At 45.4% G+C, this 15,782-nt stretch overlaps 1 protein-coding gene across 1 annotated transcript; it reads left to right on the top strand.

Annotated features, from left to right (window-relative positions):
* The first annotated feature begins 53 nt into the window (after positions 1-53).
* On the top strand, positions 54-14,362 carry MBOAT4 (membrane bound O-acyltransferase domain containing 4). Its single transcript, XM_043454365.1, has 4 exons — positions 54-155; positions 5,455-5,627; positions 9,386-9,610; positions 13,399-14,362. Exons 2-4 carry the CDS (start codon positions 5,506-5,508, stop codon positions 14,360-14,362), a joined length of 1,311 nt encoding a protein of 436 aa, XP_043310300.1. The 5' UTR covers positions 54-155; positions 5,455-5,505.
* The last annotated feature ends 1,420 nt before the right edge of the window (positions 14,363-15,782 follow it).

Genomic DNA, 15,782 nt, shown 5'->3' with positions numbered 1-15,782 from the left:
GCTGCTCGCGGGGGCGGGGCCGGCTCGCGGTGGAGGTTTCAGTTCTGCGTGAGCCGGCTCCAGCCAGGCGGCGGTCTTTGGCCGCAAACTGATTGTTAGTGCAGTGAAAGGATCGGCGGACTCGGATTTAAAACAGCCCTTAAGTCAGATCCAACGTAAGTCATTGTGACTTCATTAAGCCCCACTGTTCATTCTCAGTTAAGTTCCTTAAGGATCCTCCTGCTAAACCTGGGCCCCTTTCCCTTTCAATATAAGCTGGTTCCCACCCCCCACCCCCCACCCCCCACCCCCCACCGTAAATTAAGTACCCTCTACCTGATTTCTTTCTAAGGTTAATCTCTAATTCTGTCCTTCTTGCCAAGCTTCACACCTGATTATTCGAATGCCTACTTGACCTGAATGCTGCGAGGTCTTATGAAACCTAAAATGTCCAGAACAGAGCTTTGGTGGCACAGTGGTAAAGAATCTGCCTGCAATGCGAGAGACCTGGGTTCGATCCCTGGGTTGGGAAGATCCCCTAGAGAAGGGAAAGGCTAGCCACTCCAATATTCTGGCCTAGAGAATTCGATGGACTGTGTAGTCCGTGGGGTCACAAAGAGTAGGACACGACTGAGCGACTTTCACCTCTGCTGCTCCTATCTCTCTTTCTTACAGTTTGCATCATTTACTATCTCTAACTCTCCCTGTGTAGTCTGCACCTTCTACCCTTGACCTCTAAAATCACATTTCCATCCAGGCTATTCTTCTGTAGTTAAAAATCATCCCTTTAAAAACCAAATTCAGCTATTTTTTTTACTTCTTATTCCTTTTAAAATCCAAACTCATTTCCATTACCTATCTCTGGGCTTGATCCAGCCCCTGCCCACTTCTCTCTTCTTTAATTTCATGTTCCTCTTCCTCTTCTTTGAAACGGAGCAGGACCCTATGAGCCTTCCCCCATGTCCTCTGCCTGCCTTTTGTCTGTTGAAATCTCAGTCAAAACTTATTAGTTTAATCAGAGAAATGAGAAAATGTGGAAACAAAGGATAGCAGTCAAAGGAGACCAAATACTAATGATGTACTCATTAAGCATAGTCAGGGATATTTAGTTCCTTCTCAAGGGCTATGGGGAGAAGGCAATGGCACCCCACTCCAGCACTCTTCCCTGGAAAATCCCATGGACGGAGGAGCCTGGTAGGCTGCAGTCCATGGGGTCGTGAAGAGTTGGACCTGACTGAGCAACTTCACTTTCACTTTTCACTTTTATGCATTGGAGAAGAAAATGGCAACCCACTCCAGTGTTCTTGCCTGGAGAATCCCAAGGATGGGGTCACACAGAGCCGGACACGACTGAAGTGACTTAGCAGCAGCAGCAAGGGCTGTGGATGATATTCTGAGCCATATGCTGTGAGCTGTCTTACAGACACTGAAACCCCCACCAGGTGGAAGATGCTAACTACATGATGACCAGACTGTAGCCGTGACATAAGCTGCCACAGTTTAAAGAACTGGCCTCAAAGAAATGGAAACAAACTGACCCTGGAACTGAAGATTCAGTTCAGTTCAGTTCAGTCGCTCAGTCATGTCCGACTCTTTGCGACCCCATGTACCGCAGCATGCCAGGCCTCCCTGTCCATCACCAACTTCCGGAGTCCACCCAAACCCATGTCCATTGAGTCGGTGATGCCATCCAACCGTCTCATCCTCTGTCATCCCCTTCTCCTGCCCTCAATCTTTCCCAGCATCAGGGTCTTTTCAAATGAGTCAGCTCTTCACATCAGGTGGCCAAAGTATTGGAGTTTCAGCTTCAACATCAGTCCTTCCAATGAATACCCAGGACTGACCTCCTTTAGGATGGACTGGTTGGATCTCCTTGCAGTCCAAGGGTCTCTCAAGAGTCTTCTCCAACACCACAGTTCAAAAGCATCAATTCTTCAGCGCTCAGCTTTCCTTATAGTCCAACTCTCACATCCATACATGACCACTGGAAAAACCATAGTCTTGACTAGACAGACCTTTGTTGGCAAAGTAATGTTTCTGCTTTTTAATATGCTGTCTAGGTTGGTCATAACTTTTCTTCCAAGGAGTAAGCGTCTTTTAATTTCATGGCTGTAATCACCATCTGCAGTGATTTTGGAGCCCAGAAAAATATAGTCAGCCACTGTTTACACTATTTCCCCATCTATTTGCCATGAAGTGATGGGACCGGATGCCATGCTCTTAGCTTTCTGAATGTTGAGCATTAAGCCAACTTTTTCACTCTCCTCTTTCACTTTCATCAAGAGGCTCTTTAGTTCTTCTTCACTTTCTGCCATAAGGGTGGTGTCATATCTGAGGTTATTGCTAGTGAAGATTAACTGTATTTAAAACAATCAAGATGAAGCTGGTCAGACCACCAGTGACCAACTTGAAGATGATCGTCAGAGTGGACTGTGCTGTTTCTGCATGTAGCCCCCTCCCTCAGTCTATAAACGTTCTTGCCCTCCTGGTTGTCAGTGGAGCGGGGAGTCCACCTTTGGACAGACATCTGTCCCCCCACCCCCACCCTTGTTGCCAGCATCCGAAATAAAGCAAACTTTTCTTTCCACCAGCCTGGTCTGTTTACTGGCTTCTGAGTGGTGAGGACCCGGACCCCAACTCTCAGTAATATAATCACACTTTGATTCTCCAAGAAGCCAGGTTGAATTCAGACCCAAACCGCTTCCACCCGCCCTCTACTCCCACCCCTCTTCTGACTGTTTAAGTCTCATGTTCAGTGTATCAGTCAGGGTTTAACCACAGAAACAAAAGCATTAGGAGATAATATAAGAAGAGGCTTATTGCAGGAAGTGGTTAACGTGATCGCGGGGGTTGGTTAGGCAGGTAAGAAACCTACAGGGCACATTGCAACACTCACACATGGATCGCAGCCACTGTCTACGGGTAGAATTTCTTCAGGGAAGCTCCAGCTCTGCCCCAAGGCCTTTTAACTGATGCGGGACCTTAGTTCCCTGACCAGGGATTGAACCCATGCCCCCTGGAGTTGAAGTGCAGAATCCTAACCCTTGGACCACCAGGGAATTCCCACTTTGGCCCTACTCTTTACTCAATACTGGCCACAATACCTGACACATAGTTGATACTTAAAAAAACAAAACAAAACTTGAATAAATATATGGATGAATTTAGAACATCCTGTTGTCTCCAAGCAGGTAAACACCGATTCACTTTTAAGCAATGTCTAAATTAATTTAAAAGACTTCCATGGCAAGAGTAACAGCCAGGGTTCTCCAGAGAAACAGAAGCGGTGGACAATAATATACATACACACACACATTAATTTTAAGGTATTGACTTACTTGATCATGTAGAAGTAGACCCCCAGGCTGGAAACTCAGGGAAAAGTTGATATTGCAATCTCATACCCAAAACCTAAATGTGGGAAATTCAAGCAGGGTTTCTTTGAGGCAGGATTTCTTTCTGGGGGGAGAGCCTCAGTCTCTGCTCTTCAGACCTTCAACTGATTGGATGAGGCCCACCCACATTTTGGATGGTGATTTGTTTTACTCAAAGTCTATTGATTTAAATGTTAATAGCACCTTAAAAATACCTTCGCTGCAATATTTAAACTGGTTTGACCAAAGAGCTGGGCAGCAAAGCCTGAGCTGATGCAAAATTAATTGCAAGAGCATGCTTATAAGAAGGACCGTTTTATCAACATTAGGTACAGTGTCTAGGGCCTATAAGCTTTTTGAGAAATCTACAAATTGTTTGAGACCTGAAAGTAAAAATGTGCTGATTCCAAAATTCAAGAAGAAAAGTACAAGTAGGTATTCATAAATACTTAATTCAATGACAAAAAGCATAACTTTTCCCTATCCAAATAAGTGCAGCTCAATTCTTCTGAACCTAGCAACTATATTCAATGGGGGTTGTGGTTGCATTTTAATATGTTTAATATGATGTGAGCTTATTCATTGCTTAGGGAGCCCTTTTCTCCCATTAATTGCTCTAGTGTTTGTCTAGGGTCTTGTGCCATCTGTGGCCTGGAAAAAACTATCTGTTTGGGAACATCCTTCCCGAGCCAATTTAAGCATTCCCCCTTCTCTACTTCCCTTGCATTTGAAAAATTCCTTATCTCTGTAGATGATTGCTTCTTTATTTATTCACTGCAGTATGCCAGTTCTTTAATGAAAGTATTTGTTGCCCTTTCCTTCTTCCTAGTCAGTTCAGAGCTACTGGAGGGCAGGAGCCATATCGTATTCATCGTTCTATCCCCAGCACTTGGCACAGGTCTGTCATAAATTGGCAGCCTAATGGGGCTCATTTTTATTAATCAGTTGGTTTACCTTCAACTATATCCAACCAACCAGTTTATCCTCCATGCTTTTCTATACGATATCTAATCTTCATAACAATTCTCTTGAAGACAACAGAACAATTTTGCTGAATAACTGGCATTATTGTATCTAATTTTAAGATGAAGGCTTTCAGTTTCAGAGAGATAAAGTGATTTGCTCGGAGTTCCCCAGCTAACAGGAGGCTTCCTTTCATGCTTTCTCTTCTGTGAAGAGCTGTAGCTCACTAACAGGTGGTCCTTGCCTTTAAGATTTTTTTTCTCCTTAAGATGATGTTATATCAGGTTATACTTCTCTGTCTCTTATCTAAGGCTGCTTCCTCCTGCATGTACCTTCGGAGATGAAAAATGGCTGGTCAGGGACGTAGTGGTAATGCTCTGGGCTCAGGAGATGGACCTCAATTCGCCACAAGGCTTCTTGTTCTTGTCTTGCTTCTAGGCAGTGTCTCTTGGATTGCTTGTCCACACCCTAAAGAAAAGCTTCTCTTTAAATATTCCTTTCCACATTTTTTCTTCCTTAAAACCTTTGGAATTTTAACAAGCACTTACTGAGCACATCATACACGTCTAGCACTGTTCTATATGCAGGGAATACAGCAATAAACAAAACAGATTTCCTCCCCTGTAGAGCTCGCAGGGAGACGGGCAATAAACTAATCCAGAAATAGATATACAAGGGGTGGTGGCCAGTACTATAAAAAAGAATAGAGCATAAGGAAATAGTATAAGGAGCCCAGGGAGGAAATGGTTGGGAGAGTCTTCCTAGTCTTTGAGAACCTGCCTCCCTTTCTCACAGCTCACGTTCTTGCTCTCCCTTCCTAATCCAGTGAGTTAACTGTCCTCAATGGGAAAATGAGATTTTTCATTTACTTAGTGAAAAGAATATGACAGTCAGATGACTGGAAAGGCAAATACTGCAGTATATAAACAAAACCAGAACTTCTGAAAGCAATGCTTTTGTACATGTCCTTGTTAAGTAATATAACACCAAATGCGTTTTGGTTTCTATAGTGAGTCCCCTTTATCAGAAAGCCACCTTTTTATACCGCTTATCTCCAGTGCTTTTGTTTGCCTTTTGCTCACCGTTCCTAAACCATATAAAAAGATCAAAGAGAACCTGGTTGAGACTTCTCTTTCAGGAAAGCATCAGTTAAGGCCTCTAGGAAGGACAGCATCTTTTGTTCCAGTTTATGATGGATTGGCTCCAGCTGTTCTTCCGTGATCCTGTGTCACTTTATCAAGGAGCTGCTTTTCCTTTTGCACTTCTGTTTAATTATCTCTGCATTATGGATTCATTTTCCACTCAGGCCAGGTAGGTTTGATGGCTAATTTTGCTCTTATGTCTAGGTTGGAGTACACATGTGAATATTAAATATTAAATACTGGTTGTTTTTAAGTTATCATCACTGCCACTGATTATTGATTGCTTAATTATGCATATGTCTAATAGAGTGAATCAGAATTGGAAATTGACATCATGTCTGCACTGACTCAGCTAAGTTTGATAAATTCACATTAAAAGGGAAAAGGGTGAAAATAAACCAGGGAGAGATGAATGTTGGGGTGATATAGACTTCCCCAAATGGATGCATCTATAAATCAACCATCGGAGAAGGCAATGGCAACCCACTCCAGTACTCTTGCCTGGAAAATCCCATGGATGGAGGAGCTTAGTAGACTGCAGTCCATGGGGTCGCACAGAGTCGACACGACTGAATTGACTTAGCAGCAGCAGCAGCAGCAGCATAAATCAACCATGCACTGCAGATGTTCTTGAACAGTCTTAGTTTCATGGAATTCTCTCATTTTCAATAAAATTAAATTTTATTAAATATGATTTTTTAAGTGCCTTTGTATGATTTCCCAGAGAAATGAAGTTAAGTCAAAACCAATTTTCTTAGATTAGTTTTCTCTCAACCTGGGATCTAGTGATTATGGCCACTAGAGATTTGTTGGTCTTCTCTGATAGCTCAGTTGGTAAACAATCTGCTTGCAAAGCAGCAGACCCTAGTTCAATTCACGGGTCGGGAAGATCCACTGGAAAAGGGATAGGCTACCCACTCCACTGTTCTTCGGCTTCCCTCATGGCTCAGCTGGTTAAGAATCCGACTGCAACAAGGGAGACCTGTGTTCGATCCCTGGGTTGGGAAGATCCCCTGGAGAAGGGAAAGGCTACCGACTCCAGTATTCTGGCCTGGAGAATTCCATGGACTGTATAGTTCATGGGGTCGAAAAGAGTCAGACATGACTGAGTCACTTTCACATCAGAGATTTGATAATGATTAAAATGATGTTTTATAACCAATCAACTCGATACATTAAGTCCCTATTTTATAAAAAAGTTTTATGGTATATCCTTTTGCAAAGTTAAAGTCCATTGCCAAATTTCTACCTCCTAATAATTCACTTATTTCTGAAATTTGGATCTTTACATATTGGGAGTTCTTATGTAAAATCTGGCTATATCTAATGATCAGGATGGCTGAGTTTGATTAAACTATGGTAGACTATTACATGTACACAGCTAGTTGGTGACTCTTTACCTTTATTTCAGAGATGAAGGAAGCAGTTGTAAAAAAAAAAAAAAGTTTCCTATTGAGGAAGAAACACAAACAATAAAGCAACATGAATGCAAGAATAAGAGTTAATTCCCACAGGTTAAGATTTCTGGCTTTGGAGTCAGCCTGATGAGTCATGGGCCCTCTCTTCCTGAGTGTCCTTGTATATGTGAATAGACTTGGCCTTTATCTGTAAAATGGAAATAACAACAATAATAATAATAATCCTCATGGGATTATTTTAAGGATTAAATAAAGATATTTCTTATAAATGGATTATTGGCCCAATGCCCAGAATAAAATAAGCACTCAAAAAATCCTGCATCTTGCATTGTACACGTGTAGAAAATTGTTTTCTTTCTTTAAATTATTTTTTAATTGGAGTGTAACTGCTTTACCGTGCTGTCTTTATTTCTGCATGAATCAACTGTAAGTATACACATATCCCCTTCCTTTTGGACCTCCCTCCCTTCCCCAAGCCCCACCGTCCCATCCCCTCCAGGTCATCACAGAGCATTGAGGTGAACTCCCTGTGCTATTCAGCAGATTCCCACTAGCTGCCCATTTTCCACGTGGTGGTGTAAACATGTCAGGGTTACTCTCAGTTCACCCCACCCTCCCCACCCGGCTCTGTGTCTGCAAGTCTGTTCGCTATGCCTGAGTCTCTAGTCCTACCCTGCAAATGAGTTCATCAGTACCATTTTTCTAGACTCCGTGTGCACGTGTTAATAAACAATATCTGTTTTTCTTTTTCTGACTTAACAGTGCTTTCACATCCCCAGGGCAATTGCTTCAGGTTTCACTTGTGAATAAGTGTTTTCCCTTATTTTTTGATGGCCAGATGGCAAAGGCTTGAGCCACAGTGTTCAAAGGGGTAGGCTGGGGGAGGAGGCACCCCACATATAGACTCACATAGGTTCAGGAAGGGCCAGGGCCTGTGGAATGGAGCCTCTCACACTGAGGAGCCTACATCTCCCTCAAGAAAGGAAGACGTCTTTGCAAAGGCATGTCTGTCACAAGCACATGAGCCGAGGAGCCTCGATCCACACCCTGGGGCATGTTCATTCATTTTTCCTGTCCCTGACTACTCGGTCCCTGTTTCAGATGGTTTCTTCTGAACTTTTTGTTCAGATTTATTAACTTGGCACCAATGAAAAGGAAAAACCAAACAAACCTCCATATACTGTGGAAAGAAGAGCTGAGTTTTCATTAATGTGGAATCTCCAGGGCCTCTGCCGGTCCTTGAGTCATCCACTGGCTTCCGAGGGAGGCAAGCTCCCAAACCATCGATGTTGATGTGGGTATTTACAACATTATAAAAAGTGCTAAGTCATGAGACCTTGAAGTACAGCAGGGTGGATTAAGGGTAGACATAATGACAAGAATCACATGATATCACCTACCCGTGGAATCTAAAAGAATGATACAAAGGAAGTTATTTACACAACAGAAAAACTCACAGTCACAGAAAATAAACTTGCGATTACTGAAGGGGATAGCTGGGGGCGGGGGAGGAGAGATGAATTAGAAGTTTAGAAGTGACATATACACACTACTATATACAAAACAGATACGCAACAAGGACCTACTCTATACCACAGGGAACTGTATTCAGTATCTTGTAACAACCTATAATGGAAAAAATCTGAAAAAGGATATATGTGTGTGCAAACTGAATCACTTTGCTATACACCTGAAACATTGAAAGTCAACTCTACTTCAAGAAATTAAAAAACAAAACTTAACAAAATATTGTACGGATGGTGGCAGCTTTACTCGAATAAGGATATACTGTGTGATTTTATTCGTGTGAATTTGGAGAGTAGGCTAAACTGTGTACACAGATGACAAAAATTCCTAAATGATACAGAAAGACTTTGTCATTGAATTTTCAAACATTTATTAGAGAGAGGCATTGGACTTCCCTGGCAGTCCAGTGATTAATGCTCCCAATACAGGGTGAATGGGTTCAATCCCTGGTTGGAGAACTAAGATCCCACATGTCATGTGGCAAAATAATAATAATAAATTTTAAAAGGGAGACATTGAGCCTACCCCTCCCCTCAACCTTCCCTCTGAAGGCCAGGGCGGTGTGACTATGTCAAAGGGAAGAGACCCATCTGGCTGAGATGACATCTGGAGCCCTCCTAGCTCCTCAAGCCTGGATTCCCAGAGCTTTATGGTCAGGCAGCAAGCACAGGGCTGCGTGTGGCCCTACCGGGAAGCACTGCAGACCTGTCCCCACAGGACTGCTGGGGACAAGTGTCCTCACTGCTATGGTGGACATCAAAGAGGAGTGCCCAGGCAGGAATCATGATTTGCCTCCCGAGGAAGTAATTCACAAATCCACTCTGCCTCTGTCTCCCGTGTTTCTCTCCTACACCACTGTGACTTCTTTAGGGGGAAGTGGGGTCCACCTCCATAGGGCTTCCCAGGTGGTTGCCATGGGGACTGACTCCTCTGCGCACTGCTTGAAGGCGGTCTCAAAGCCAGGCTGTCCTCTGTGTTCCAGGTACCTGTTCCTCCTGGTGGGAGGCGGCGCCCTGGCCGTGGCTGCTATGGGTGCCTTTGCTGCACTGGTCTTCATCCCCGCCCTGGGCACGGTGGTCCTCATCCACTCGCTTGGCCCCCGGGACGTCCACAGGCTGACTTTCCTCTTTCAGATGACCTGGCAGACGCTGTGCCACCTGGGTCTGCACTATACGGAGTATTATCTGCAAGAAGCTCCTTCTACAAGGTAAAGCAGCCCGTTCCTGCACTGGTACCGAGCCCGCCAGGGTTTGCTTCCACCCAGATGGTGGAGAGGACCTGGGCGTTGAGTTTGAATCCGAATTCTTCCACATCTCAGCAGTGTGATCTCGAGTGAATCAGTCAACCTCTCTCAGCCTTCATGTCTTTTTCTGAAATAAAGGATGTGTGTGTGTGTGTGTGTGTGTGTGTGTGTTGGGAGATAACAACACCTATCTTGCAAGCTTCTTAGGTTAGAGGTAATGAATATACAGTAAGTCCGCTACCCATGAACGAGTTCTACTCCAAGAGCGTGTTTGTAAGTCCAATTTGTTCATAAGTCCAACCAAGTTAGGTACCCAACTAATACAATCAGCTATATATACTGTAATAGGTTTATTGTCACGCAAACAATACATAAAAACCAAAATATACAAAAAAATAAAGCAAACATTTTTAATATTACGGTACAGTCCCTTGAAAAGTACAGTCTGACAGCCAGCACACAGGGCCTGACCCTGAGCAAACAGGCAAGTGGAGTTACTGCCAGGAGGAGGGAGAGGAGGTGGGAGATGATAGAGCTGAAGGATCGTCGGCAACAGGAGATGGAGGGCAAGCCGCAATTTCACTCACACCTGATGTTAATGGCATGTGTGTCCGCATCTTTGAAAGTTCGCAACTTAAAGGTTCATAGGCAGGGGATTTACTGTATAAACTTATTCTAGTATGAGGTATCCCTCGTAGCTCAGTTGGTAAAAGAACATGCCTGCAATGCAGGAGACCCGGGTTTGATTCCTGGGTCAGGAAGATCCCCTGGGGAAGGAAATGGCAACCCACTCCAGTATTCTTGCCTAGAGAATCCCATGGACTGTAGCCTGGGGTGAAAAGAGCCAGACACGGCTTAGCGACTAAACCACCACCATTCTAGTACAGAACTATATAGCTGATTCTGTTAGTTGAGTACCTAGGCTAACTCTGTTGGACTTATCGAACAAATTGGACTCACAAATGCTCTCTCTGAACAGAACTTGTTCGTATGTAGCTGACTTACTGTAAGTGTAAATGTATGACTAACATCCTAGTCACTACCACGTGCTTCCCACGTAGCACAGTGCCTGGCACCAGCTGTAAATGTCATTGTGCCCGAGAAAGAGGGTGAACCAGGAGTCCCAGTCCCCCGGCCTGCAGGTGACTAAGCAGAGGACACACACCTCAGCGTAGGTGGTTTAGACACACGGCTGGCAGCCTCCCTGCTGTTTTTCAGTAAGACAGGGACGGTCCAAACTGACTGTCAGCCTCCGCTGCATTTTCACACACCTGCTCCGCAAGAGTTTTACTTTCACTGAGACACGACTCTTCCATCCCCTAGAAGAAGAGAAGTCACCCAATCCAGGAAAGAAAATCAGGTGCCAAGTGAGGTCTAGGGGCATGTTTTCCTGATCCAATGAGGTCAGCAGGATTAGAGGGAAGCAGGCGCCTCTGCCATCCTGAGGGCTATTGCTCCTGGCTCCACGGTCTCGGGGTGAACTGGAGTGGTGACCTATTGAGGGGAGGGTCACGTCTCTGATTCTAGCTGCCGTTGGTTCCTGCACTCTGCCATCCCTCTACACCCAGGATCCTTTTCTTTATTCTATTTTCACCAAAGGCTCCAGAGCTTGCTTCTCTGAGGAGAAGGCCCGATGGCAGGCGGGTAGGGAGTGGGGAGTCCTGACTGGGATGTGGTGACTTAGGGCTTCAGGAGGAAGCCAGGACCTGGGGGGCTGGAGGAGCAAGTGGAGCAGGATCTGGCTGGATGGGAAGGAGGCCGGGCCAGAGCTGAAGTGGGAAGATGCGTTCGTATGCTCTGGGCCTCACACAGAGGGCTGCGGACAGGTGGCTTCAACAACAGACGTTTATTTCCTCTGGAGGCTGAAGTCCAAGGTCAAGGTGTTGGCAGGTTCGGCTTCTCCTGAGGCCTCTCTCCTTGGCTGGTAGAGGCTTCTCCCTGGGCTTTCCCATGGTCTTCCCTCTCAGCGTGTCTGTGTCCTGATCTCTTTTTCTAAGGAGACCAGTCACCTTGGACTTGGGCCCACCCTCACGACCTCATCTGACCTTAATTACCTCCTTGAAGACCCTAGCTCCGAATACACACATCCTAGGGACTTCCCTGGTGGTCCAGTGGTTAAGACTCTGTGCTCCCAATGCAGGGGACGCGGGTTCCACGCCTGGTTGGGGAACTAATATCCCACGTGCCACGCGGTGCAGCCAAAACCATACCAAAACCAAAACGAATAAACAAATTGAAAAAAAAAACCCACATTCTGAGGTGCTGGAGGTTAAGACTTCAACGTACAAATTGAGGGTGGGGGGGACACATTCAGCTCTTAACAGAAGGTGACTGAACAGGGGTTAGTGACATTCAGTGGCTGGTTTGCTTACTGTTTGATAAGTCAAGTAAGGAGGTCAGCTGTCCTTCAGTTCTCAGACACAGAAACAGCATTGGTTGGGAAACAGAACCATTTTCTCCCCTACAGGACAGCAATCCTGATTGTCGAGTGTGACACTGTAATTGTCATTAATTTTCTCCACGATAATCTTGCCAGCAGGATCTTCTCTACTGTGAGGGTGAAGCAGCAAGAGCTCAGGTGGCTGGTTGGGAACACGCCTCGAATTGCTAATGACTTAGCACACACCCTGAACCTCTAGCATGACTCACTCTTCCTCAGCTCAGATCCCAAAGCCTGCAGAATCTTTCGTTTAAAAAATTTTTTTAATTGGAGGATAACTGCTTTACAATGTTGTGTTGATTTCTGCCATACAACAACTCAAACCAGTCAAAACTCTATATATGAAAAGTGAAAGTATTAGTTGTTCAGCCGTGTCTGACTCTTTGTCACCCCATGGACTGCAGCCCATGAGGCTCCTCTGTCCATGGGATTCTCCATATACATCCTACCTCTTGAGACTCCCTCCCACCCACACCCCCCTAACCTACTCCTCTAGGTCGTCACAGAGCACCAGGCTGAGCTCCCTGTGTTATACAGAGCTTCCCACTAGCGATTCTTTTCACACGTGGTAGTGTATATATGTCAATGCTATTCTCTCAATTGATCCCACCTTCTCCTTCCCCCACTGCGTCCACAGACCATCCTCTACATCTGTGTCTCTGTTCCTGCCCTGCAAATAGGTTCATCGGTACCATTTTTCTATATTCCATATACATGCATCAATATATCACATTTATTTTTCTCTTTCTGACTCACTTCACTCTGCATAACAAAGCCTGCAGAATCTTACAGTCCAGATCTTCAGCTTCCGAGAGTCTCTTCATTTCTAAGGTTCTGTTTCTTCTGCGGCAAATTTCTCCCTGATCCTGATCTTCATAAGCCACTCTTAGAGATAATATATTCAATATTTCCCCCATAATATTCCTTGTTTTTCTTTTATTTGCCTCTCTAAGGATTCATCTCTCCATTTACCTTTCCATCCTGCTCAGAGGATCCTGTGGCTCTGAATTAAGCCAAGAGTCTTTGAGGGCAGCACTGCAGACTATTAGATTGGTCTTACGTGCTTTTTAAAAATTAAAAAAAAAAAAAGGTTGGTCACCCCTCCCCCCATGGCATGTGGGATCTTAGTTCCCTGAAGAGGGATTGAACCCATGCCCCCTGCATTGGAAGGTGGAGTCTTAACCCTCTGGATATCCAGGAGAGTCTCAGATTGGTCTCAATTGTCTAGAGCCACCCATTTCCCCGGGGGGAAGAGGCTAAAATAAACTATGGAATGTTTTACTTAAAAAAAATAAAAAATTATCTCTTTCAGGTTCTGCATCACTCTCTCTTCCCTCATGCTCTTGACCCAGAGGGTCACATCCCTGTCTCTGGACATTCGTGAGGGGAAGGTGGTAGCACCATCAGGACGCGCCGGTAACAAGAATTCTTTGTCTGAGCGTCTGCGGGCGGCTCTTCCCTATCTCAGCTACTTGCTCTTCTTCCCTGCCCTCCTAGGAGGCCCGCTGTGTTCCTTCCAGAGGTTTCAGGCTCGAGTTGAAGGGCCCAGCAGTTCGTGGTCCAGGCACTCTTTCTGGGCTCTGACCTGGCGGGCGCTGCAGATCCTGGGACTGGAGAGTCTGAAGGTGGTCGTCACGCGGGTGGTGGGCGCGGGGGCTGGACTCGGCGGCTGCGGGCAGCTGCAGTGCGTCTTCGTGCTGTGGTCCACGGCCGGCCTCTTCAAACTCACCTACTACTCCCACTGGCTCCTGGATGACTGCCTCCTCCGCGCGGCCGGCTTTGGATCTGAGTTAGGTCGCAGCCCGGGCGAGGAGGGACTCCTCCCCGATGCGGACATCTGGACGCTGGAAACGACCCACAGGATAGCCCTGTTCGCCAGGAAGTGGAACCAGAGCACGGCTCGGTGGCTCCGACGCCTGGTTTTCCAGCAGCGCAGGACCTGGCCCTTGTTGCAGACGTTCGTCTTCTCGGCCTGGTGGCACGGTCTCCACCCCGGACAGGTGTTCGGTTTCCTCTGCTGGGCTGTCATGGTGGAAGCCGACTACCTGATTCACGCCTTCGCCAGCGTGTTCATCAGCTCCTGGCCCCTGCGGCTGTTCTACAGGGCCCTGGCCTGGGCCCACACCCAGCTCATCATCGCCTACATAATGCTGGCGGTGGAGGCCCGGAGCCTCTCCTCTCTCTGGCTGCTGTGGAATTCTTACAGCAGTGTCTTTCCCACCGTGTACTGTATTTTGCTTCTCCTGTTAGCAAAGAGAAGGCATAAATGTAACTGACATCTTTCGCATCCTTCCTCTCATACGCCCATGAAACAGACGTTAGAAAGTACCAGATGGCACTTTGATGGTGCATCTATTTGCACTTTTCCATGATAAAAGTTGTCTTTAAAAAAAAAAAAAAAGTAATGGATGTATATACTTGATGTCTTGACATGGAAATCTGTGTATCTACTTTAATGATCTATTATTGATGCTGATACTGAGGATCCAGAAAGGAAAAAGACATGATTTCTTCTCTTAGGGGTTACAGTTTATGTGCGGAAACAAAGTTTGGGTTTAATATGACACATAAAAACATAAGGTACTTTAATGTTTATATATGGAATCTAGAAAAATGGTACTGATGAACCTACTGCGGGGCAGCAATAGGGACACAGACATAGAGAATGGACTTGTGGGCACAGAGAGGGAAGGAATGGGTGGGATGGATCCAGAGAGTAGCACTGAAACATATACATCATATGTAAACTAGACAGTGTGGGAAGTTGTTGTATAACACAGGGAGATCAATCCAGTGTTCTGTAACAACCTGAGGGGTGGGGGTGGGGTGGAAGGGAGGCTCAAGAGGAAGCAGTTCAGTTCAGTTCAGTCGTGTCCGACTTTGCCACCACATGGACTGCAGCACGCCAGGTTTCCCTGTCCATCACAAACTCCCAGAGCTTGCTCACACTCATGTCCATTGAGTCAGTGATGCCATCCAACCATCTCATCTTCTGTGTCACCTTCTTCTCCCGCCTTCTATCTTTCCCAGCATTCCGTCTTTTCCAATGAGTCAGTTCTTTGCATCAGGTAGCCAAAGTATTGGAGTTTCAGCTTCAGCATCAGTCCTTCCAATGAACATACCGGATTGATTTCCTTTAGGATGGACTGGTTTGATCTCCTTGCCGTCCAAAGGACTCTCAAGAGTCTTCTCCAGCAACACAATTAAAAGGCATCAATTCTTTGGCACTCAGCTTTCTTTATAGCCCAACTCTCACATCCATACATGATTACCGGAAAAACCATAGTTTGATTAGATGGACCTTTGTTGGCAAAGTAATGTCTCTGCTTTTAAATATGCTGTCTAGGTTGGTCATAGCTTTTAGCAAGTGTCTTTTAATTTCATGGCTGCAGTCACCATCTGCAGTGATTTTGGAGCCCAAGAAAATAAAGTTTCTCACTGTTTCCATTGTTTCCCGGTCTATTTGCCATGAAGTGATGGGACCGGATGCCTGATCTTCGTTTTTTGAATGTTGAATTTTAAGCCAGCTTTTTCACTCTCCTCTTTCACTTTCATCAAGAGGCTCTTTAGTTCCTTTATGCTTTCTGCCATAAAGGTGGTGTCATCTGCATATCTGAGGTTATTTATATTTCTCGCTACAATCTTGATTTCAGCTTGTGCTTTATCAAGTCCAGCAGTTTGCATGATGTACTCTGC

The sequence above is a fragment of the Cervus canadensis genome, chromosome 31, assembly GCF_019320065.1.
Source record: "Cervus canadensis isolate Bull #8, Minnesota chromosome 31, ASM1932006v1, whole genome shotgun sequence".
NCBI classification, from domain to species: Eukaryota; Metazoa; Chordata; class Mammalia; order Artiodactyla; family Cervidae; genus Cervus; species Cervus canadensis.
The sequence above is the reverse complement of the archived record's forward strand: the minus strand, read 5'-3'. Positions and strand labels throughout refer to the sequence as shown.

Coding starts and splice junctions, on each gene's coding strand:
- MBOAT4 (XM_043454365.1), top strand. CDS start 5,506: ATGATGGATTGGCTCCAGCTGTTCTTCCGTGATCCTGTGTCACTTTAT. Junction 5,628..9,385: donor TCATTTTCCACTCAGGCCAG/GTAGGTTTGATG, acceptor TCTGTGTTCCAG/GTACCTGTTCCTCCTGGTGG. Junction 9,611..13,398: donor CAAGAAGCTCCTTCTACAAG/GTAAAGCAGCCC, acceptor TATCTCTTTCAG/GTTCTGCATCACTCTCTCTT.